Below are 24,996 nucleotides of genomic sequence, written 5' to 3'. Positions count from 1 at the left end.
CTAGGCTCCAGGAAGCAAAATCCTTAGTATTCTTTGATTCTGCATGTCTTACACTACAGATACTTGAGAGTTTAATTGAATATTTGAGACAATGCATTTTTCTGTTTTTAAGGCAATAACGAACAGTAACACCACAAAAGTGGTATAATGATTCAGAATGTTCAGACAATGATATGAAATACTTCTTTGAGGAGTGAGGAGTGCCTTTGTGGCTCAGTCCTTTGAGCATCCGATTCTTGATTTTAGCTCAGGTCATGATCTCGCAGTTACAAGACAGAGCCCCGCACTGGGCTCCCCACTCAGTGGGGAGTCCGCTCAAGATTCTCTCCCTCTACCTCTCCTTCTCGCCCCGTATTCTGTCCTCACATGCACTCTCTCTCAAGTGAATAAATATTTTAAAAAAATGAAATACCCCTATGATGAAACTTTTCAAAACATGCGCACTAAAAGATAAAACTAGTGTCTTTTTTTCAGACATTGTAATTCTTGTTACACCTGAGTTACACAGATTAAGGGTCCTAATTTTTATGAATGCCAGCCTTCTCCTAGCGCAGTCATCTACTTCGACGTACTATTTTCTCACATTTATTAATTAGTATTAGCTTAATTAATTAATTTAACAATGAGCTCTGAAACATCAACAATGCATTTAATCATTTAAAATGTGTGTGCCATACTCAACCTAAGTGTTTCATTGATCTATTCTCCCAGATTTGCACAGCCTCTTTTACATAAAATATTCATTCTTATTAAGTTGTCCCAGACTATTACAGCATTCTTTATGTTAAAAAAATTAGTCAATGACAAAAAACATAAATTTGGTACGTGAGAATAATCTGTAACCTTCTACTTTTTATATGTCCTACACCATCTGCAGTCAATTAAGTGATTCCCAGGTGTTCACAGTAATTGCTTTAACGCAAGATTACATGTCACTTTAGGGGTCATTAAATATTTATTACAAAACCCTCATCTACATTTTTCTCCATTTATTTAGGGACAAAACATGCTGATGTTTAGTTTTGACAAAAATAAACTTATTGGACTTGTTGAATTAATTTGTGGAATAAACATCATTAAAATATCTTTGTATAAGCCAAAATTTGGTGAAATAATAAGAATAATGATGATGATCTAGTTGTGCTTATTTACATGTCTCATTTTAAGTGAAAAATATGTACTTATAATTTGTGGCTAAGATGTAAAAAAATCAAATCAGATGGCATTTTACAGGACTAGTGAATAGTGGGGAATTTTTTTTTTTAAGATTTTATTTATTTATTTGACAGAGAGAGATCACAAGTAGGCAGAGAGGCAGACAGAGAGAGGAGGAAGCAGGCTCCCCACTGAGCAGAGAGCCTGATGCGGGACTCGATCCCAGGACCCTGAGATCATGACCTGAGCTGAAGGCAGCGGCTTAACCCACTGAGCCACCCAGGCGCCCCCGAATAGTGGGGAATTTAATGGGCCAGAGGATTCATTAAAAAATTTCATCTCTAAAGGTAAAATAGATTTTACATTCAGGAAACAACTACAGAGATCATCTAGCATAATACTCATTTCATAGATGAGAAAGTAAAACCAAGAAGTTTGGCCAATTGTACAGAATTCGTTACATACAGATCTAATGAAAATTACAATAATTAGAATATACTAAAGTGTTCCAATATATGTGAAGTTTTCCAAGTCCTTCACATCTGTTCACTTACTCAATTCTCACCTCTACTGTATGAGAGGGACACTGATGTTATCTGCCTGAAAGCCTGGAGTATAGAGGGTGGTCTGAGCAACCTGGTCAGAGTGCTGGGAAGTGCCAGGTCTGGGATTTAGCTGGCTCCAGAATCCATGCTCTTAACTATCAAAATATAATTCCTTTCTAAAACTACTTTTTTACTAAAGTGTGATTTCTAGGTGAATATATTCTTCTAGAACATTTTGATATATAAATCACATGATTATCCTCATAATATCAGTGTTAGTGTAAAATCCACATATTCTGGTGTTTTGAAAATAATTTTCACTGAGCTTATGTTCAGTGTTGTTCAGATGTTGTTTGGTTATCTATAACATCTCTTAATAGTCATAATTCAAAGTGCCTTTCTAGCAAGAATGTTTTGTGACAGGCATTGTGAAATCTTTGGATATATGGATTAACTTTAATTTGTGGAACATTAAAAAATTCTCATGGCTTAATCAATCTAATAAACACTATTATAAAATAAATTCTTTTTTTTTTTTTTTTTTTACCATAGGGTCTTTTTTTTTTTTTTTTAAAGATTTTATTTATTTATTTGACAGAGAGATCACAAGTAGGCAGAGAGGCAGGCAGAGAGAGAGGAGGAAACAGGCTCCCTGCTGAGCAGAGAGCCCAATGCGGGACTCGATCCCAGGACCCTGAGATCATGACCTGAGCCGAAGGCAGCGGCTTAACCCACTGAGCCACCCAGGCGCCCTATAAAATAAATTCTTAATAGTAACATAGTTATTGTTAAAATTATGTGATTAAATTATGTGATTCATTTTAGAGATTATGTGATTTTATTCACTGCTTGCATTACTGAAGGTTTATTTTACCGTGATAGGTGACAGCAAATATTTTTAGAAAAGCTTCTTGACTCTAATTACCTTGTAGCATATTGCACTGAATAAAATGCTGATGTCTCAATCAATCCTTCAGTGTGTAGTCTCTGACTCAAAATGTTTATTTAAGTGTTATGCCAGCTTTTTTTCCTAGTACTTTCCATACACCAATTCTATGGTGTAGAATTCTATGGGGTAGCCTGTTTGTGTGTGTGTGTGTGTGCACACGCGTGCCTCTCTGCCTGTTTTGGATATTAGAAATATATGGAGGTGGCCAGAAGGGCATCGACACAGTTAACAGTCTTAGGATCTTCAGTTTTTACTAAAGGTTACCAATTTTATCATCAGTTTTCTTCACTTCTGAACTGAGGAGACCCAGCCACAAACACTAACATTTTGAGTTCTCACTTCATCTGACTAATGACAAGCCCAGGTGAAAGTATACATCAGAAGGAATACTTAATAGGCATATCAGCCTAAATTTTTATCCCTGAATAAAGCTGAACTGGCAAACATGTTCTATCCCTTGCTTCACGATTACTTTATCCATGCACTTTGTGGTCACGCTCTGAGCTTTCCTTAAAGCACCAGACCATAGTGTTGGCAGGCTGGTGCTTCTTTGGATGGAGAGTTGCTAAAAATAGTGTACACTCTATCATCCAGTTTTCTTTCTATTAAACAACATGTTCATTTTGTTCAGGGTATGTGAAGGGAAAACTCTGGTTTTCCATAAAAAGTTCAGATGTTTCTCCTTAAACATAGTAGGATCATGTCATTAGTCACATTTCTTTTTACATCTTTACCACCAGGAAGGCCAGTGTAGTTTAATTAATCATTATATAGGATACAAATAGCTTTCAAATGGATAAAGAATGTATTACTTTTTATGTAATTATATATATATGTACATTTTAATTTTTTAATCTCTTTATAAACTTGCGGTATTTTAAAAAACATTTGTTTCATCATATGGACTTTATTACTAGTGTATATTGACTCAAAATCCTGAGAAAACAAAGAAAAATATTCTCGTTAAAAAATCTTAGTGCTAAATTGTTCTCGTAAAGCATATCTTCTCTTATCATTAAAAAAAAAAACAAATTTGAGCGTATATAGCTTATTGACAGCCGCTAGAAAAGGCAGAGAACCAGTAAAGATGCACCCCTGCTGTTCAGTACTCCCACTCCCTGACTGGCTGTTTTGTAAATCCCCCTGGGCAATGAAGGCAAGCCCCTCAGACTTCAGAAGGAGCCAAAAAAGTCAACTCTGCTGCAGAAGCTGTCTTTAATTGTTTTGTTTTGTTTTGTTTTTAAAGATTTTATTTATTTACTTGACAGAGAGAAATCACAAGTAGATGGGGAGGCAGGCAGAGAGAGAGAGAGGGAAGCAGGCTCCCCACTGAGCAGAGAGCCCGATGCGGGACTTGATCCCAGGACCCTGAGATCATGACCTGAGCCGAAGGCAGCGGCTTAACCCACTGAGCCACCCAGGCGCCCATGTTTTTTTTTTTTTTTTTTTTTTTTTTTTTTTTTTAATGTGGTGTTTAATCCTCAGAATGTGAATTATGAAAAGCAAACCAGAACTAAGTGATAATATCATTTTGTTGAATTTCTTGCAAATGACACTGCCTTATTACCATATAGTAAAACTTAAGGCATCCATGACTCTCAGCTTTGAAGAAGTAATGAAGAAAGACAGAAAAATGAGAAATTGTGGATTTTAATTAAGGTTTCTATATAATTTGGATATGTCACGGATTCTTGATAAATGGAATGAATATATCCAAGATGAGTCAATGATTTTGACAATAAAAGTTAGTGGTTCCTGGGAGTGAATTTATTCTCCAAAATTTACTGAGCCATTAAACAAGGAAAATTATGATGATATAGGAGACCTTAGATGAAGCATACAATGGTGACTCTAAGCAGATTTTAAAATATTTAGAACAATGACATTCCAATTATTTAATATCCAATTGCTATTAATGTTTTACTGAGATAATGTTACAGACATGGAATTATAGACCTTCTTATCATGCTTACACTATAGGACCACACAGCAGCTACTCTGGGTTTCCCAAACACAATCACTTGTGACTGAGGGAGACTACAAAAAAAAATATGTTTTACATATAGCCCTATCCATTAATAAAACTTCCTGTTCAACTTTTCACTTTATCCTCCTTTGATTTTTATCCCCTAGTGTTCAATTGATGATGACTAGTGACCAACTTCTATAATGAGAACATAACATAAAATAAAACTGAATTATTATAAAGTGCAAATATATTTTTAGAAATACACATATGTTAAAATATAAATTGCATTTTTTGCTTCATTAAAGCAAATAACATATCAAAAAGTATTTCATATACCTACAAAGGAAGTAGACACAATCAAATTAAATGTTTATGAATCTCACTTTTCAAATATCATATTCTGGTGTAACTTAAAAAGAACTAGTAGAAATATACATTTGTGTTATAGTGCTCATTAATTTTTCATTAAGATAAGGACAACTCATTCCTTGAAAATGTAATTTACTACTTATAATATACTTTTATATACACACATAGATTATCAATATTGGGTAATTTCTCCACAAAAAAGTACAACATTCTAAAGATATTTTGACAGTTACACACAAATCAAATCTTTTTATTATTTTACATAATTACAACTGATCTTATTTGCCTGTTTTCTTACAAAAACTGAGTCAAATAATAATGCCATGTAATACAAATCACTAATTTTTTGACGATATCAGAAAACAATATTTTATCATTGGATGTTTATAACTTCTAAAGCTTATAAATCTTAAAATATAAATAATCTCAACACCAGATTTAGAAGTAACTGATAAATGTTAAGATTTACTATATTCAACTAATATGTCATTTCTAATTTACATTAGCAGATAATATCTCTTAGGACATTATTTACCTAAAACAAAGGACATGGAGACCACATGCTATTATATCTCATGTGTTTTATATACACCAGGAAGATATTTGTTAGAAAAATGGTACATTTCATAATTCAAGAGTAATTACAATAACATATATGTAATTGTCTCATAGTGACACATTGACAAGAGTAAGAACTGCCATTAGAGGAAACTATAATTAGTTTATGAAAAATCAAATCTTATGCAAGATAGATAGGCTGAAAAAAGATGTCTAATTTTATATTAGAGAAATAACAGACTTTCGCTTTCCCCCATTTAAACAATCACAAATCTTCAAATGGAGTAAGATGGTAAAAGCAATATTTACCCCCAATGCACTCACCTACTGTCAGCTGTCCAGTTAACTGCCCCATGTGATTTCTTGCATTCACTGTTACATTCCTGTCAGACTGTAAGACCAGTGGACTATCCTGGGAAAGATGTATAAAACAAAGAAATCAAATAAAAATAGAAATAGAGTCAAACTTAATCTCTAAAACTATACTGCATTAGTTTGGGTTTGACCAAAATTCTATTCCTTTGTTTTATATTTAGCATTTATTTTAACATCCCAAAATATTGACTGGATATTATGAAAAAAATACAAGTGTTTCATCATATCTACTTCACGGGATAGGAATGTTTCCACATTGGTAAATGGACATTAACTATTTGACAGAATAATTTCCAACTCTACCAATTGCTGTATGTCCAAGGTGTAGACACTTCCTCCCCTCTCCATCTTCCAGTGGAATATATGTCTACCTATGGAGATGTTTTAAACCCTACCCAAATGAGGAAGTTCCTTTTTAAGTTGAGTTTGCAACTTTCCGATCCCAGCTGAAGTGTTATCTCATCAAAACTGCCTCCCCTACAAATTCATTCAATCTCCAAACTCCCAGTCTCCATTTATTTTGTTCAAAGTACTCATCGCAAGGCAAATTTATTTTGCATATGTATGTGTTTACTTGGTTTCATTTGTTTCGTCACAAAAGGAAATGTCCATGTGACAGGAACCATGACAGTCATGTGTATACAATTATATCCTCACTGCTTAGCATACTGCTTAAAAAAAAAAAAGAATTTATTAGGTATTTTTTGAGTGGGTAAATAAATTTTCTTATAAATGACGTTTGCTTGTTTGTTTACCTCACATGGGAATGCCCTGTAAATCTCAGAATGGTTTATGTAGGGAGGTATATAAAATATAAGAATATGTTTGCCTGGAAATTTTTATTTAGGATATCTAACCTTGGTTAGATGTTTATTTTTATCACTAATTTAGCACTTAACAGTGAGATAATTTATTGAAGGATATTACCCACTGCCTTAGGAAGCTGCATAGTGGGCTTCTGCCACCATGGATCCATAAGTAACTTATGCTGCCTACATTTTCATTTTCATGATCTAAAATATAAGCAGGGTGATCATTTACAAACTGTCCATCATTCACTCATCAAGTATTTATTGAGAGCTCACTGTGCATGCTGTAACGTTTGGGACATTTCAGTGGTTTGGGAAATTTCAGTGATCAAAATGGAACAATGCCTGCCCTCATGGAGCTTTTAATCCAGGTAAAAAAATTCTATGAAAATCTCTCCCAATACCGTCCTCACGATCTAGGTGATATGTCACTTCTATGTGAATGTAAATACACAAGTGCTTTTACATAAAAGCTATAAAAAACTCTTTCAAAATTAGGATTTGAGATTTGTGGTTTGGAGATACATAAGAAGGGCTTTATAAGCTTGTTCTTAAAGGTGATTTTACCACATCTGCCTAGATACAAAGCACTGGGTAAAGAAGCACACACATACACACACACACACACATACACTCACACTCTGTGCACACATGCTTTCTTTTCAAAGTGGGTTTTGCTACTATGTGTAAACTAAGATGTGTTTTTTTAAATTAATTTTCCACATTTTTTTAAAGATTTTATTTATTTATTTGACAGACAGAGGTCACAAGCAGGCAGAGAGGGCAGGCAGAGAGAGAGAGGGGGAAGCAGGCTCCCCATCGAGCAGAGAGCCTGACTCGGGGCTCGATCCCAGGACCCTGGGATCATGACCTGAGCCGAAGGCAGAGGCTTTAACCCACTGAGCCACCCAGGCACCCTAATTTTCCACATTTTGAAGAATACTTTTATTCTGTAAAGTGAGACTTGGTTGTACAAAAGCCACTATAGTTAATTTCATTCTCTTTCTTACCACAACTCATTTCTTTGTGTCACAAATCGGAAGTATTATCTATACAATTTCAAAAAATATATCTAGTCCTCTTTCCATAGGTATTTCTATGCTGCAGTAATCCATCTTTGCAAAAATCTAATGTATTTTAAATTTATTCTATCTTTCCTTTTGGGCAATATGTTACAATTCTGTTTACAGTATAGGTTATGGACTAAGGGCTGCAGGTAATCCGATCTCGTAAAGACACTGCACAAAGAAGAGGGTTCTTAAAAGCAGACAAAGGTTCTATTCTAGGATGGTAGAATTAATTACATGTAACTCATGCATTTAAAAAGGGGGTTTTGAATCCAATAACATTAACATGAATGTAAAAAACAGCAAAAGCCTCTAAAGTAACTTGCAGTTCCAAACACCGTAAAAATACACTGGTTGAATTTTAATTCAGATTGTTTTAATATTTTTATGAAATAACATACACAATTAATATTTAGATTTTTTTAAAGTTGATGATAATATTTCCTTTTATTTGCTTTGCAAACCTAAATTTCTGGGAACTATAGCATAAAAAACATAACCATTAATATTGTGTAATTTCAGAACTATAAGTATATGAAAATAATTATAGCCTTAATAAATATTTTAAGATGAGAGAATAGTCCATTATAAAAGGCAATATGAAATTCATCTGATTTAGTAGAGATAGACTTGAGTTAGAAGTGAAAATCTAATCATTATATGTCTTTGTTTACAACACTTCAATCTACTTTTCCGTTACTATAACCACAGAAATGAGGTTCTCCCCCTGGCATTCATCCCTTTTCTTCCCATGAGTCCACTAAATTTCCCCTCAGAATTAAATATTTATATCTAGATTAAGACTTCACCATGATAAAAATAGTCTTTTTTTAACTAAAACTCGAAGCATATAGCTTTCAGGGGTAATGAACAATTCTCTATGCTGCATTCACATGGACATTAATATATTATTATGTTATACTGACATGTTTAAAAAAAATAGACAGGTGAGCTGAATCAAAACAAGTAATTCTTGGGGTGCCTGCCTGGCTCAGTTGAAAGAGCATGAAACTCTTGCTCTGGGGGCCATGAGTCTGAGCCCCACTTTGGGTGCATAAGATTAAACAAATAAAGAAAAAAAGTGTTAAACAAAAGGTAAGTGCATCAGCTTTACTTTGTTTTCTGAATTATGTATCAGGACAGTGACATCTCTGGGGGCTTAGAACCACGGCTTATGCAGGACATTTTATTTAACACCCACTCAGTACTAATTCAAATATACATATGTGATAAACACATGATAAAAATGATAGCAACATCCAAAGAAGATAGAATCCTCAGCAATCTGTAAATCTAATACTAAACACTTTTTTAGGGTAAAATTAGTACCAAGAATCTACCCCTTTCCAAAAAAAGATTGACATTTAAGAACACTTATCTCTCCTTTCTTGTGTTCATCTCTCCAGAGGTTTATGTGTAAGACAATAATTTCCACTAGGAAATCAACGCTTTGCACTCTCTGCTCTACATTCCTTCCTTACAGTCCTTTGTCTTATATTCCTGTATCCCAAGAATTTGAAGACTAGTGTCTAATATCAGATATTAAAAGAAACATAGCAGTACTCTCGTAGCTTATTCTTGCTGAGAACATCAAGAGGAGAAACTTATTTGCTAGTCTTATCTCATGGAGGAGAAATAAGACATAAAAATTTTGTGTGAGAGTAAGTAAGTGGGTGGCATATTATTCTGCACAATATAGTAATATAAATATCTTTTCTTTTTGGAGGAAAGAAAAAAAAAACCTTTCATCTTTTGATTCAAATATCTGTTGTTGAGAACCAGGAAATCTCCTGGCAGGTAAATCACAGTGTTCTGGAGTTGCCTTGCATCTTGGCTGTAACTCTAGGAAATGTTATCTGCCTTCTTAGCTACTCTTCAGACAATGCAGGTGGGGGATTCAGTGATACCATTAAGTGGGCCTGAAAGCCCGTTTATGATTCTTTCATGCACACATTTTTTTAACGCCAAGGGCCTTCTTGAAACCTTACTAATGGTTTTAGAAAAATTATGTAATATGTCCCTCTTATTTCAATGTTTTTTTTCAGAGGTGGTGCAAGTGAATAAGGTTAAAAAAAAAAAGATTCCTTTCTTCTCATTTTTATTGCCTGTCTTTGTTTATCGTACATATTTACTGATTACCTACAATGTGTCCACCTCTTTGCTAGTTACTAGGTAAAAAACAGAAACAAGGGGGACAAACTTTCTTTTCTTATGGAGTTCATAACCTACCCGATAAAGCTAGACAATCCACCACATAAATAGAAAAATAACAACAACAAAAAGCTCAGAGAACGTTACTAGTAGTAAACTGCTGTCATAGAGACTTTTCTCATAAAGTGTAAGTTATATTGATGAGAAGAAACTGTTTTTGTATGCATTTAGGTGTATATAAGAGGCACTTCTTTCTTTCACACCTATTAAGTTGTAGAAATAGCAGTCACAGGAGCAGCTAGTGCCTCCTGGCACTTATTCATGCCAGACTTTGTTCTAAACACTTTACATGTATGAGCTCATCTTCTCAGTAGCTTAAAATATAACCACCCATGAAAGAATCAAAAAATAAACTGGCTGCAAGACAGACAGAGCACCCCCTTTTTGAGTTCAAGTAGCGAGTCTGCCAAAACCTTTCTGCTTCACTTGGCAAGTCACTCAACATCTTTGAACCATGACTGCTTCATCTGCAAACGGGGTAATAATACATAATTTGCAGGCTTTTTATGAAGAATTAATGAGATGATATATACAAAATGCTTAGATTAGTAGCTAGCCTTTGCTAAAGGCACTGTTAGTGTTTTGCTTTTATTTATTCCTCACTGTAATTATAGTATTCTACTAATAACAGTGCTTAGCTATCGTCATTTCTATTTTACAAATAAATAAATTCCAGCAAAGAAAGTGTAAGTCACTTGCTCTAAATCACACAGGTAATAAATGACAGAGCAAATATCAGAACCTAGCAATTTGGGTCTAGAATCTCCCTTGTCAACCACTGTGATATACTGCCTCTCTGGTGGTGATTCAGTTCTAGACTTTCTACAATGTCAGATCAAAATGTAAGAATAAATTTAAAAAATGAAAAAAGTATAATTTAAAATTAAAAGGACAATCTAGGGCTGCCTGGGTGGCTCAGTGGTTTAAGCCTCTGCCGTCAGCTCAGGTCATGATCTCAGGGTCCTGGGATCGAGCCCCACATCGGACTCCCTGCTCAGCGGGAGCCTGCTTCCTCCTCTCTCTCTGCCTGCTTCTCTGCCTACTTGTGATCTCTCTCTCTCTCTCTGTGTCAAATAAGTAAATAAAAATCTAAAAAAAAAAAAAAAAAAAAAGGACAATCTAATACATACATGGTCTTGGAATATAAGACAACCTCCACACTGCCATCACCCACATTTCAATAAGTCTGGTTCATTTTGTTTCATTTTGTTTTCTCAGGTTCTATAGCAAAAGTATATACTCCTGAATTGCCCTCTGCACCCATATTTCAGAATGTATCACTCACCCTACTTGCTATCCTGAAAGTGAACATAATTAATGATCTGTATTGTTTGGTGTAAATGTCATGCATCTGGTATGTCATTTCTTGAATTTATACAATTTGACCTGAGTTTTACCAGGTGCGGTTTCTTATCCTCACTGACCAATATTATACAACCTTGCAATGAACCTACATCACCCCCCAAATTCTCTATCTTCCTTCTCAAAATTCAATCGGCTATGTTAGAAGTGTCCCTTAAATACACTCTTTCCTGTGACCACTCCTGTAACAAACTCACAACTCACATCACAACAACCACTTTCTCCTTACACTGATTCTTCTTATCTAGTGTTACCTAAAACATTTTTCAAAAAATCGTCATGCTCGAATTAAAACAGAACAACAACAATTTACTGATTCCTCAATCCCAGCTTGGAAAAAAATTCACATTCATAACATGTAAAGTACTTTACAATATGATCCAATCCTGCTTGTATAGCTCTATTTCACACCACTTCACGATGCAAGAATGACCCAGATTTCCCTTGTTTTTGAAAATATGCCAGTTCTGTGCCTTCTCATCTTCTGTTCCTCATGCCTGAAATTCTTACCCACTTCTCCGTAACTGGCAAAATCCTATTTTTCAAGGTTCAGCTCAAAGTTGCATCATTTCTGAAGCGTTTCTGCTCCTCCAGCACTAAAGTGCACCTCCCACTCTCCAGGGCCTCAATCAGTGTTGATGTCTATCACAGTTCTTGTCATGAGATTTTTGCTTTGTTTTGATCCTTCCTTTATTTATATCCTCCATTAGATTGGACTGTCCTGAAAGCATAGGTGTTGTCATTTTCCTTAGTTCATGCAGCCTTTTTTAATTTTTTTTAGATTTTATTTATTTATTTGACAGACAGATCACAAGTAGGCAGAGAGGCAGGCAGAGAGAGAGGAAGGGAAGCAGGCTCCCCGCTAAGCAGAAAGCCCGACACAGGGCTTGATCCCAGGATCTGGGATTATGACCTGGGCCGAAGGCAGAGGCTTAACCCACTGAGCCACCCAGGCGCCCCCATGCAGCCTTTTGAAAGCAGAGTTTGTGTCATGCTTGGCACCTAGTTCATGTTCAGTAAATGTCTGCTGAGTGAATGAACTGAACTGAACACATTTACAACATAATGCACTCAGGCTACCCTGCGTTTACAGGGATTTGTGTTCAGGCCACAATGAACTTACCAAGCTTTTACAATCTATTTATTTATTTATTTATTTATACTTATTTATTTATTTATTGCCCAGAGCAAGGTTTCTAAAAAGCCATGAAACTGGAACGAGTCGTATCATATTATGATGTGAATTACAGTCATCATCTCTGCACAAGGCAGACTTCATTCCTTTCATGAAGCATCGGATCCACTTAAGAAGCTGAAAACACTTGACAGACCTGTACCCCTGGGGCTTTTAATACATTATATGTTAATAAGAAATTATATTTTTAAAAAGCCACACACACAGTAAACTAAAAGGAAACTTAATTCAAGACATATCCTAATTAAAAAAAAAAAAGAAGCTGAAAACACAGATAATATTTTAATTCTTTGGTTAAGACAACAATTACTTGAAATTTTATTTCCTTCAGAGTGCAAAGCATTTAACTGTTGAAATTTGTATTTTAAAGGTAGAAGAAATATTGATCATGAAAAGGAAGCTATCTATAGGTGTTAAAGTGACCTCCTCAAAAATGCAGTGGTGACGTTTTAATCTGCACGGGAAGCAGTGAAGGGGAAGAGAGCATACTTTCACCAGTCAGCTTTTCTGTTTCTATTCCAACACTTTTATTGAGAATTTCTCACTTTCATTAAGTTTTGGCTATAAATTATTGAATCACGGAGGTCACCCTACCAAAAATCTCTTGTGGGAATGATCTAGGACTTCTGATGGCCCTTCTGGCTCCTTCCTGTCTCTTTAAAGCTATAAAATAAACCTACTAGTCTAGACATACTCTTCATGGGCGGTCTCCTTATCCCAACTGCTACCCATGAATGTGTCTTCAGAATAATGCCACAGGGAACAGTTTTGCACAGAGAGTTTCATTGACAGGGAATCTTTGGTAATTGGCTGCTTTCTGTTATCATTCAAATTGCTCCAACCCAACCTTTAGCCATGGCGAGGCTTAGAAAATGAATGCTTCTTGAATAAGCATCCTGAAGGAGAAAAGTATTATATCTTCCTAAAGTCATAAAGATCCAGATCAATGAAAGGACACTATTGCTTTAACCAGATGACCAGAATGCCCCTTTTCCTCTCAGAGGACACTTGCTGCACCAGGAAAATAGTTTCCTCTTCCCCCTCTTTCTTCCGTTGTCTCTTTGCTCCTCTGGTTGCCCCATCAGACTTTCTCCAGGCTGATCTTGCCCTCATGGTAGTTTTGAGGGTGCCAACCTGTTCACTCTCTGCCTAACCAGAAGCATGAATGACGGACACCCCTACTGATGGGGTAAGGGAGGCTGGGGGCTGCCTCTTAGAGTACATAAATTGTGCTCACTTGGATGGGCAGAAAGAAACTTCAGAGTATATGTGAATACCTTCAGTTTAACCAGTTCATATGCCCTAAAAAAATTTAATGGGATTAATTCTTTTAAATCATTTATTTATATGGAACAAGGAAATTTAATTCTTCTAGAAATGGAACTATCCAATGGCGAGAGGGTAGTTATTTCAGAACAACCACCGGACAAACCCTCTCCTACTTCCTGTATAATAAAATGCTACAGGGTATGCCACATGTGTATTTGTATATGAAACAGATTTTATCTTCTATAAATTCAAGTAATGAGGAAAAACAGAGTTAAGCAAGGAGCTTAGTCTCACTTAAATTATTTTTCTTTTACCTTGCTTAAAATTGGCACTAGAGAGGGACGCCTGGTGGCTCAGTCAGTTAAGCTCCCACTCTTGATTTTGGGGCTGTGAGATTGAGTCCCATATTGGGCTCTGTGCTTGGCTTGGAGTCTCCTTGGGATTCTCTCTTTCTCTCCCTCTGTTCCTCCCCCTACTCATGCTCTGAAATAAGTAAATAAAATCTTAAAAATATATATATATTGGCACTAGAGAGAGGATAAGAAGTCTCTGGAATCTAAAATTTGAAAATTGCAGCACACTTAACAAAAACTTCACCTTTCTCAGATAAGAGGAAAGTAACTTTCCAAGAAATGCCTTTCAGGAAGGCAGTAGGGATAGAGAAGTTAAAAAAAATCATTTATTGAATTATTTTCCTTAGAAATATCTTCACTCATATTAGTTACGTTTCTTTTAGTTAAAAAGAGCAACAGCAACAGCAACAACAAATCTTTCTCTTAAAATCTAGTTGGCTGATGAAACACTTTAAGTAGCTGAAATATCAGACCAACTTTTTAATTGATGGTGTGTGTGTGTGTGCACATCTATGCTGTTACTGATTTTATGCAGAAGCAGATGAGGGAAATTAGAAATATAATGATTATGACATTTTTCCATAGTGACAAAAGATAGTGGAATGACAAAATAGGTAATAAGAAAAACAACTGGTTATAAAATCAAGTAAGTGTAGGGTCATAGCACCTGTGATGGTTACTTTCATGTATCAACTTAATAGGGCCCTGGGGCACCCAGATATTTATGTAAACATTATTCTGGATGTGTCTGTCCGGGTGTTTTTGAATGCGCTTAAAATTAAAGTTAGTAGACTGAATAAAGCAGGTTGCCCTCCCCAGTGTAGGTTCATTTCATCCACCCATCCAAGACGTTAACAGAACCAAAGTGGTGTGTAAGAGAAATTGCTCTCTCTGCCTGAATGTCTTTGAAATGGGACATCAGCCTTCTGTTTCCTGACTCAAACTCACACCGAATATATACCATCAGCTATTCTCATTCTCAGGTCTTTGGAACACGACTAGAAGTATACCATTGGTTCTCTTGGGTCTCCCGCTGGTTCTGACTGCAGATCCTGGGACTTCTCGGCGTCCATAACTGTTTGGGCCAATTCCTTAAAATAAATACATAATTATATGTAACATATAATTATGTTATTTTAATAGTATAAATATTTTAGAGGGAGCGAGAGAGAAAATTTATATATAAGGTTATATTTTTTTGTGTAATTTTTGTATGTGAGGTTAACCCACTAGAATCTAATACATTACCCATATTAATTACTAAAGGAACATGGTAAAAATATGTATGTGGATACTAAGCAACAAACCAACCCTATAGATAACAGTTATTGTGCTTGTATAATTATCTATGACTTTCTATTCTTTGAAGCATTTTGCTAATTATTGTTATGCCTTTGTTATATTTGATAAGACAGCTGCATATATATATATATATATATACATACATACATACATAAATATATATAAATCTTCCCTCAAATTGTATAATCATTACTTTGAAAAGCTATAACAATTTTCATCCTTTCTTTGTCAACTAAATAAAAGGGTGGAAAGTCTCTCTGGGATTAATTTTTCAAAGGACTACAGCACTTTAAAATTTCTGACTTTTTTTGTTTTCATTCTAAGATAATATAAAGAATAATCCTTGGTCTCTTAATAGGAAAATCTAATGATGACAGATTTGGAGGCTAGAAGAAAGATAAAATTAATTATATTTTTAGCTATATAAAATGGTACCTATAGCATCTGTGGTCACTGAACATTTAGGAACATTTAGAATATGTCAGAACAATTAGCACATGACATGACTAGAGAAACTGCTCTAACCTGATGCTCAGAAATTTGAAATGCTCATACAAATCACCTGAGGATCTTTCAACATGCAGATCAGAGTGAAGCCTGATTCTTCATGCCTAACAAGCTCCCAAGTGATACTATGGTACTGGTCTGCAGATGACTGAACAGTACGGGCTCTGTTTCTCTGAGATGCAGGCACAGACAGCTACTTGCTAGAAGCTTCTACATCTGCAGTGTGGCCTGAACCCACAGATCAAGCAGAAAATTACAACTGTCTCAAAAAACTATTTTTAAACTATTCCCCATAGTATGGCAAGCCTACGTTTAACTCGCAGATTTATAAATTAAGATGTGTTTGCCCTCTACTTCCCAATGGAAAAGACTGCTCACTAACCCATGATGCTTCTTCCTGTGCACACGGCAGTCAGGCTACATTTTCTACTCTTTCTAGTAGGTGATATGACTGTACAACGGACAATGACGAAGTTGTCAGAGAAATACAGGCAGAAGTGATGTAAGACATTTGCAGACCTGGACTACAAAACCCTGCCAGTCAGGTGCTAACTTCTCCATCTGACGCCCTAGGTGTGGTGGAATGACACATGGAGAAAACCTCAGTCCCTAAATGTCTGTGAGGATCTGAATCACGGGTCCTACCAATACCACCAGATTGTGAAGTGACAGATTTTGTACTTGACTTAACCCCTGAGATACCAGACTTGTTACAGAAATGTGCCTATTCTGATACAATACCCTTGGTTCTCTTCTAAAAGGAGGTGACTGTCCCAGTATGTCCACCCAAGTCCTCCTGATCACAGTGCCCTGTGCAAGCTCTCCCTGTCTTACATTTTCTCCATACTCCTCCCCTTTAATAATCATACTGACATTTCTCATAACATGGATATACTTTCAGAACATTATGGTGCCACAGATTGACCTGTTAAATAATATCATCACCGGTGATGATATTTAACAATGTCTTTTTATTTTAGGAGTAATTAATCACCTTAGCTTCATCCAGAGGAGAGATCAGCAAACTTTTTCTTAAAGGGGCATAGAGTAAATACTTTAGACTCTACAGCCATGCAGTTGCTGTTGCAACTATTCAACTTTGCTTCTGTAGCTCAAAAGTAGCCACGAGCAAGACATAAATGGACATGTCTGTATTGCAGTAAAATCTTATTTAAGAAAAAAAGCAGACATTTGCAAGCACCCCTTACTGACTTCTGATCTAGAGAATGAATCTCTGATGGATTTCAGATCTCAAAGTTACAGCAACTATGCACCCAACATTTTTTAAAAATAATGCTAATATCTTAATGATTTTATTTTTGAATGATTTTTAAATAAATATAGTGTTAATTTGATATTCATTTTTAAATATAAGAAATCATAAAATAATTTAATTTTAAAAATAATTTAATTATGATAAATCTAAGTATAAATTTCACTTTATAAAACTCTACTTAGGATACTCCTTAATTCTAGAATCTGATGACTCCTGTCTTTGATCAGTTTTGCAGAAATGGCCACCCATTACTGTTTAATAGTGCCTCTACTTCATTCTTTACATCCTTTCCAGGCAGAATTTCCCTTAGATATGGAATATATGTTCTTTCATTCTATCTGTATGTCTTAACTCTGTCTCCTATTTCTCATCTCTCTATCTCTGTGCTACCCGCTGGCTTAGGGCTTCCTCCCTTGTGTATTTACTCCTCCCCTCAGCGGCATTAGTCACCTATTAAGCTGAGTTATCAATTCATTGATATATCTTTTATTATGAGACTTGGTTACTTTTTCACATCTGACTGGTCAATTATATTTATGTTATTATTTTTTATTTGCTCTCTTTTAAAAAAAAAGATTTTATTTATTTATTTGACAGACAGAGATCACAAGTAGGCAGAGAGGCAGGCAGAGAGAGAGAGGAGGAAGTAGGCTCCCCGCTGAGCAGAGAGCCCAATGCAGGGCTTGATCCCAGGACCCTGGGATCATAACCTGAGCCGAAGGCACAGAGAGGCTTTAACCCACTGAGCCACCCAGGTGACCTTTTTATTCACTCTCTTATTAAAGTTTTTTCTTAAGCATTATTACATATATATCATTTTAATATTTTGTACTGAAAATTCTAATTGCTGAAGTAATTTAGAGGTCTAAGTTAGTGAATCATTGCATTGAATTTGTTGAATTTGCAATCATTTGTTGAATTTGTCTTGTGTTGGCCCATTCCCAGGCTGTTTCTTTTTATTGTTAGTGGTTTAGCTCATGGTCAACATTCGAGAATTTCCAGGAGCCTGGATTAAGGAAGCATCCTTCTAGAGAAGATTTGTATTTGCTCCTGCTAGGCACTGGAGGACAGTGCTAATCTGAGAAGATATGAATTCAAAAGGGCAAGAGACTATTTACAAATTCTCAAATTCTGAAAGGACAGTATTTGTAAACATAATGGCCTGATGTTCCTTATGCTATTCAGCTAGTTATTAATTCCTACAGTTTGAAGTCCTAGGTATTGTTAATTATCATTATGGGAAACTCTGATTTCAGTTTTCATATCTTATTTTTAATTAATTAACTAATTAATTAATTTTTATTATGTTCAGTTAGCCAACATATAGTACATCATTAGTTTTTGATACAGTATTCAACTATTCATTAGTTGTCTATAACACCCAGTGATGTCCTGCTCCTTTTTAACTCTCTCTCTCTCTCTTTTTTCTTTTTTTGGACTATGGTTTCTCTATTACCTTTTTCTTATTTTTTTAGATTTTTATTTATTTATTTATTTGACAGACAGAGATCACAAGCAGGCAGAGAGGGAGACAGAGAGAGAGAAGGGAGGAAGCAGGCTCCCTGCTGAGCAGAGAGCCCGATGCGGGGCTCGATCCCAGAACCCTGAGATCATGACCTGAGCTGAAAGCAGAGGCTTTAACCCACTGAGCCACCCAGGCGCCCCTCTCTATTACCTTTTTCAAATGAAAAATTCAATTAATACATCTAGGTTGTCAAGTGGGACTTTATCTCAGAATAGAGAGTCTGAAAATTTACTAGAAGCCAAAGTTCTGATTATATGCCACTTTTACGTTAAAAATAAACGTACTATTCAACAATATATAAAACAACTTAAGGTATAGAGATGAGGATTGAGAAAAAAAAGTAAAATAAACTATGTTTATTTTAAGGAAAGAAAAGTAAGTGACCTGAAGTTAGACAAGTGAGTACCTGGAAATATTAGATACTTCTAAAAAGTAAGTATGCATGTGTATATGCGCTCCTGTGTGACGGAAAGATGTTTGCAAATTCAGAGTTTATAAATTGCCATATCACAAGGAAAGTCATAAGCAGCTATGATACATTGCTAATGGTAACCAGACCATATACTTGTTCATTTCGGTTACTAGTTAGTCTAATCCTTACAAACAGACTTTAATAATATTTCCTAGAAAGATTGGTGGAATTCATATATGAAGAAAGGAATCTTTATCTGTGTCTCAAAGTTGATCCATTATGCAAGAAGTATTTTTTAAGTCACGGAGAAAGAAAATGTTGTTTTGCAGAGTAAGCTATCTATGTTAAGTCTGTAAAAACAGCTAAAAACTTTCAAATGTAATAAACTAATCAATTTACTATTTGTGAATACTGGAGTTAAAGGACTATTTTTATTATAAAACAGAATTTTTGATATGAGAAATCAGTGAACTCTCTGGATGTTTGGAAGTCATTTTAACAGATAAAAAGTATTACAGTTTTTCTGACTTGTTCTATTTTCCATAAAAAAATGAAAGACAGATGCCATCTAAAGAGACACACAGAGGAACGAAAAGTAAAATACTTATGTTTTCATTAAGATGCTACTTTTTCCAAATGATATTAAATGTGTTATAAACTTTAACTTGGGCACTAAAATTTAAAACCAGAATTAAAGGCCTTTTAAAACCTGAGAAATAAATGTGTCCAGACACATATTTTGTTGCTTGTTTCAACAAGGTTGTTGTTAGAGTTGCCTAGTTGTTGCCTGAATTTTACTTTGACTTTTTTTCTAGAAGTTAAGGCAAAATAAAAATGTTATAAAACTGTCATTGCCTGATAAAAGCAAGCAGAGAAATATTTAGGGAGAAATATCTTCCCTTAATATTAGCATTTAATCTCTAAGAAATTTAAATATGCTCATTTAGAGCATTTGTTTCCAAATTCAGGGAAATCAAATAGTGCACTTTGCTGTCTTCCCTGTGACCTGCCTGACCTAATGCTGTTGGGAGCCAGAGGTTGAACACTAAGGAAGAAGCTAGAATTTCTACCTATGTCAAACAATAAGTGAAGCAGTAGAAATGAATGAATGAAGAGTGTTTAAAAAAAAAAAAAAAAACGCAGATTTTAAAATTGAATCCAGCTGTTAAATTTTGTTTAATTTCCCACTACTGTTATGTCAAAAAATATATTAATTTGGTACCCATTAATGATTTATATTAATAACACATAAGGTTAAAAAGATTTTCTGTTTCATCCTCCATGCCAAACATATTTACAAGTAGAATACATGTGTATACTTACAATTTTAGAAAGTCAAAGATAAAATTTAATCTTTTTATCTGCAGGAGGAATTTGTAGTGCCTGAAATTCATTGTTCTAAATATGAATGACCAACTTAAGAAAGCTGTAGAGAGTGTAGAGGACTAATCGATATTAATATCTATTTACATTCCACACTGTAAAATTCTTCATAATTAAGTAACAATGAATTTGCAAGAAGTTAAAGTAACAAACTGAGGGTTGCCGGGGGGAGGGGGTTTGGGAGAAGGGGTTGGGATTATGGACATTGGGGAGGGCATGTGATTTGGTGAGTGCTGTGAAGTATGTAAACCTGGTGATTCACAGACCTGTACCCCTGGGGATAAAAATATATGTTTATAAAAAAAAAATAATAACTTCCTCATTTTTAAAATGAAGTACTGACCTAGATTTACAAAATTTATATACTGAGTTCCTATTATCTCTCCAACTATAGCTGGCTTTGCTCCCTCTTCCAATGGGGGAGGAACCTAATACGACACTATGTGTCTCCGAACTAGTTCCAAGAAATTCTTGCCTCCTCTTTTCACCTCCTATCTGAATCCCACCTACATAACCCACAACCCATGCCTTCATTCCTAGAAGTTTCCATCTCTTGGTTCACTCACTGCCATTCTCTCCTTTCATTTCAGTCATAATTCTTAGTGATTTCCGTTACTACAGAGATGATCTTCTGATACTCTGAACTATTGGATTCATGCTTTATTCTCCCATGATCTTGTCACACACCCTTCAATAGCCTCTCTCATGGTCATACTGACTGCCATTACTAACAGCATACTAAGAATAACAGCATACTAAGACTTTCATTAATAACAGCAATTCTTCCATTAAGCTCCACTGCAAGTATACCACACTTGTCTTTGTTACTTATTCTGTACCTGACACAAGGTTTAAAAAAAATTATTCTTGATTTAGGTAAATTAAGATTACTATTCAACTAATTAAAAAATTGTATCACAAATTTGATTTATCATCATCAAAAGAAAAAAAAGGAATAAATTTATCAGAGGTCCTTACCACAATTAAAAATTTTAAAAAGATAATGCAAAACCAAGAAGAATTTGTCAGAAACTTTTAGAAATGTTTTTCTTAATGATTTAGGTAATTTTTCCCCCAGTGGATATACATCTTTGTGAAGAAAGGTAACTTACGGATAGAATGAAAAAGGATTCAGCATGAGATACACTCTGCTTCTGCTGTGTAATGCATGGATTGAGAAACTTGTCCACATACATGAATAGGTAGAAATAAAGTGATTCAGTATACAAATGTTACTTATCTTTTGAAGTCTATCCAAAAATGTCCCATCACACTGATTTATCAACAACATTATAACTGAAAATACTCAGGAACACCTTCAATTTTGCAAAAAAGAACTAATCAAAACCCAACAAACTTGCAAAATATTGTTACCCAGCCATTAGAATTATTAGATATTCCTCTTTTCAGGGATGATTTTTAGAAGCTTAAAAGTCTCTGCTAAAACTAATTAAATGGTCTTTTATATCTTATTCTCCCTCCAAGAGTTCTTTGTGTAACCAGACATTCCTTGGAACATGTTGGTGAAGTTAATAGATGGTTGAAGCATGTGATAAAATAAAATTACCATATGCGACAGCTAAATTTTTACCATAACCCTGGAGCCAAATATTTGCTTTATTCTATTTGTAAAAATGTCTACCATATAACCTAAGAAAGATATGAGAGATACATACACAAGACATGGATTTTGCCACACAATCACTGGCTATATCAGATTTCCCTTTATTTTTTTTTAAAGATTTTATTTATTTATTTGACAGACAGAGATCACAAATAGGCAGAGAGGGCCGCAGAGCGGCGGGGGTGGGGGGGAAGCAGGCTACCTGTTGAGCAGAAAGCCCAATGTGGGGCTCGATCCCAGGACCTTGGGATCATGACCTGAGCCAAAGGCAGAGGCTTTAACCCACTGAGCCACCCAGGCGCCCCAGACTTTCCTTTAAAAAGATACATTCAGAGGTGCCTGTGTGGTTCAGCTGGTTAAGTCTCCAACTCTTTTTTGTTTTTAATTTATTTTTTATTTATTTTCAGCATAACAGTATTCATTTATTTTGTTAAGATTTTATTTATTTATTTGACAGACAGAGATCACAAGTCGGCAGAGAGGCAGGCAGAGAGAGAGAAGGAAGCAGGCTCCCTGCTGAGCAGAGAGCCTGATGTGGGGCCCGATCCCAGGACCCTGGGATCATGACCTGAGCCGAAGGCAGAGGCTTTAACCCACTGAGCCACCCAGGCGCCCCAGTATTCATTATTTTTGCACCACACCCAGTGCTCCATGCAATCTGTGCCCTCTATAATACCCACCACCTGGTACCCCGACCTCCCACCCCGCCCCGCCACTTCAAACCCCTCAGATTGTTTTTCAGAGTCCATAGTCTCTCATGGTTCACTTCCCCTTCCAATTTCCCCCAACTCCCTTCTCCTCTCCATCTCCCCATGTCCTCCATGTTATTTGTTATGCTCCACAAATAAGTGAAACCATATGATAATTGACTCTCTCTGCTTGACTTATTTCACTCAGCATAATCTCCAACTCTTAACAGTGGCTCAGGTCATGATCTCAGCTCACGGTCATGGGATCGAGCCCTGTGTCTGGCTCTGTGCTCAGCGCAGTTTTGCTGTCGCCCTACCTCTGCATCTCCCCAGTCATGCACACTCTCTCTCAAATGAATAAAATCTTTAAAAAAAATAATAAAAAGACACATTCAATAACAGCAGTCAGGGGGTAGTGGCCAGGGAGATCCCTACTGGAACTTGTTAGCACTCCATCCACACCGCCTTAGAAGATAACAAAACTCAGAATATATCAGCTCCTAAGATAACTCACTTCATGCTTCACGTAACATCCCTCTGTATGTCCCACCATGAGTTTTTTTTTTTTTTTAATTTTTTATTTTTTATAAACATATATTTTTTATAAACATATATTTTTATCCCCAGGTCTGTGAATCACCAGGTTTACACACTTCACAGCACTCACCAAATCACATACCCTCCCCAATGTCCATAATACCAACCCCTTCTCCCAAACCCCCTCCCCCCAGCAACCCTCAGTTTGTTTTGTGAGATTAAGAGTCACTTATGGTTTGTCTCCCTCCCAATCCCATCTTGTTTCATTTATTCTTCTACCCATTTAAGCCTCCATATTGCATCACCACTTCCTCATATCAGGGAGATCATATGATAGTTGTCTTTCTCTGCTTGACTTATTTCGCTAAGCATGATACGCTCTAGTTCCATCCACGTTGTTGCAAATGGCAAGATTTCATTTCTTTTGATGGCTGCATAGTATTCCATTGTGTATATATACCACATCTTCTTGATCCATTCATCTGTTGATGGACATCTAGGTTCTTTCCATAGTTTGGCTATTGTGGACATTGCTGCTATAAACATTCGGGTGCATGTGTCCCTTTGGATCACTACATTTGTATCTTTAGGGTAAATACCCAATAGTGCAATTGCTGGGTCATAGGGCAGTTCTATTTTCAACATTTTGAGGAACCTCCATGCTGTTTTCCAGAGTGGCTGCACCAGCTTGCATTCCCACCAACAGTGTAGGAGGGTTCCCCTTTCTCCGCATCCTCGCCAGCATCTGTCATTTCCTGACTTGTTGATTTTAGCCATTCTGACTGGTGTGAGGTGATATCTCATTGTGGTTTTGATTTGTATTTCCCTGATGCCGAGTGATATGGAGCACTTTTTCATGTGTCTGTTCGCCATCTGGATGTCTTCTTTGCAGAAATGTCTGTTCATGTCTTCTGCCCATTTCTTGATTGGATTATTTGTTCTTTGGGTGTTGAGTTTGCTAAGTTCTTTATAGATTCTGGACACTAGTCCTTTATCTGATATGTCGTTTGCAAATATCTTCTCCCATTCTGTCAGTTGTCTTTTGATTTTGTTAACTGTTTCCTTTGCTGTGCAAAAGCTTTTGATCTTGATGAAATCCCAGTAGTTCATTTTTTCCCTTGCTTCCCTTGCCTTTTGCGTTGTTCCTAGGAAGATGTTGCTGCGGCAGAGGTCGAAGAGGTTGCTGCCCGTGTTCTCCTCAAGGCTTCCTCAAGAAACAAGAAAGGTCTCCGGTATACAACCTAACCCTACACCTAAAGGAGCTGGAGAAAGAACAAGAAAGAAACCCTAAGCCCAGCAGGAGAAGAGAAATCATAAAGATCAGAGCAGAAATCAATGAAATAGAAACCAAAAAAACAATAGAACAAATCAATGAAACTAGGAGCTGGTTCTTTGAAAGAATTAATAAAATTGATAAACCCCTGGCCTGACTTATCAAAAAGAAAAGAGAAAGGACCCAAATAAATAAAATCATGAATGAAAGAGGAGAGATCACAACTAACACCAAAGAAATACAAACTATTATAAGAACATACTATGAGCAACTCTACGGCAA

The 24,996-nt window shown here is 35.8% G+C and overlaps 1 protein-coding gene across 1 annotated transcript in view; it reads right to left on the bottom strand.

Moving 5' to 3' along the window:
- SGCZ (sarcoglycan zeta) overlaps nucleotides 1-24,996 on the bottom strand; it is a 459,487-nt gene that overhangs the window by 111,778 nt on the left and 322,713 nt on the right. The window contains exon 4 of the mRNA XM_059156376.1: nucleotides 5,870-5,957. Within this exon, the coding sequence (XP_059012359.1) occupies nucleotides 5,870-5,957 (88 nt within the window). The remainder of the gene's footprint in view (nucleotides 1-5,869; nucleotides 5,958-24,996) is intronic.

Source organism: Mustela lutreola, chromosome 18 (genome assembly GCF_030435805.1).
Source record: "Mustela lutreola isolate mMusLut2 chromosome 18, mMusLut2.pri, whole genome shotgun sequence".
NCBI classification, from domain to species: Eukaryota; Metazoa; Chordata; class Mammalia; order Carnivora; family Mustelidae; genus Mustela; species Mustela lutreola.
The sequence above is the reverse complement of the archived record's forward strand: the minus strand, read 5'-3'. Positions and strand labels throughout refer to the sequence as shown.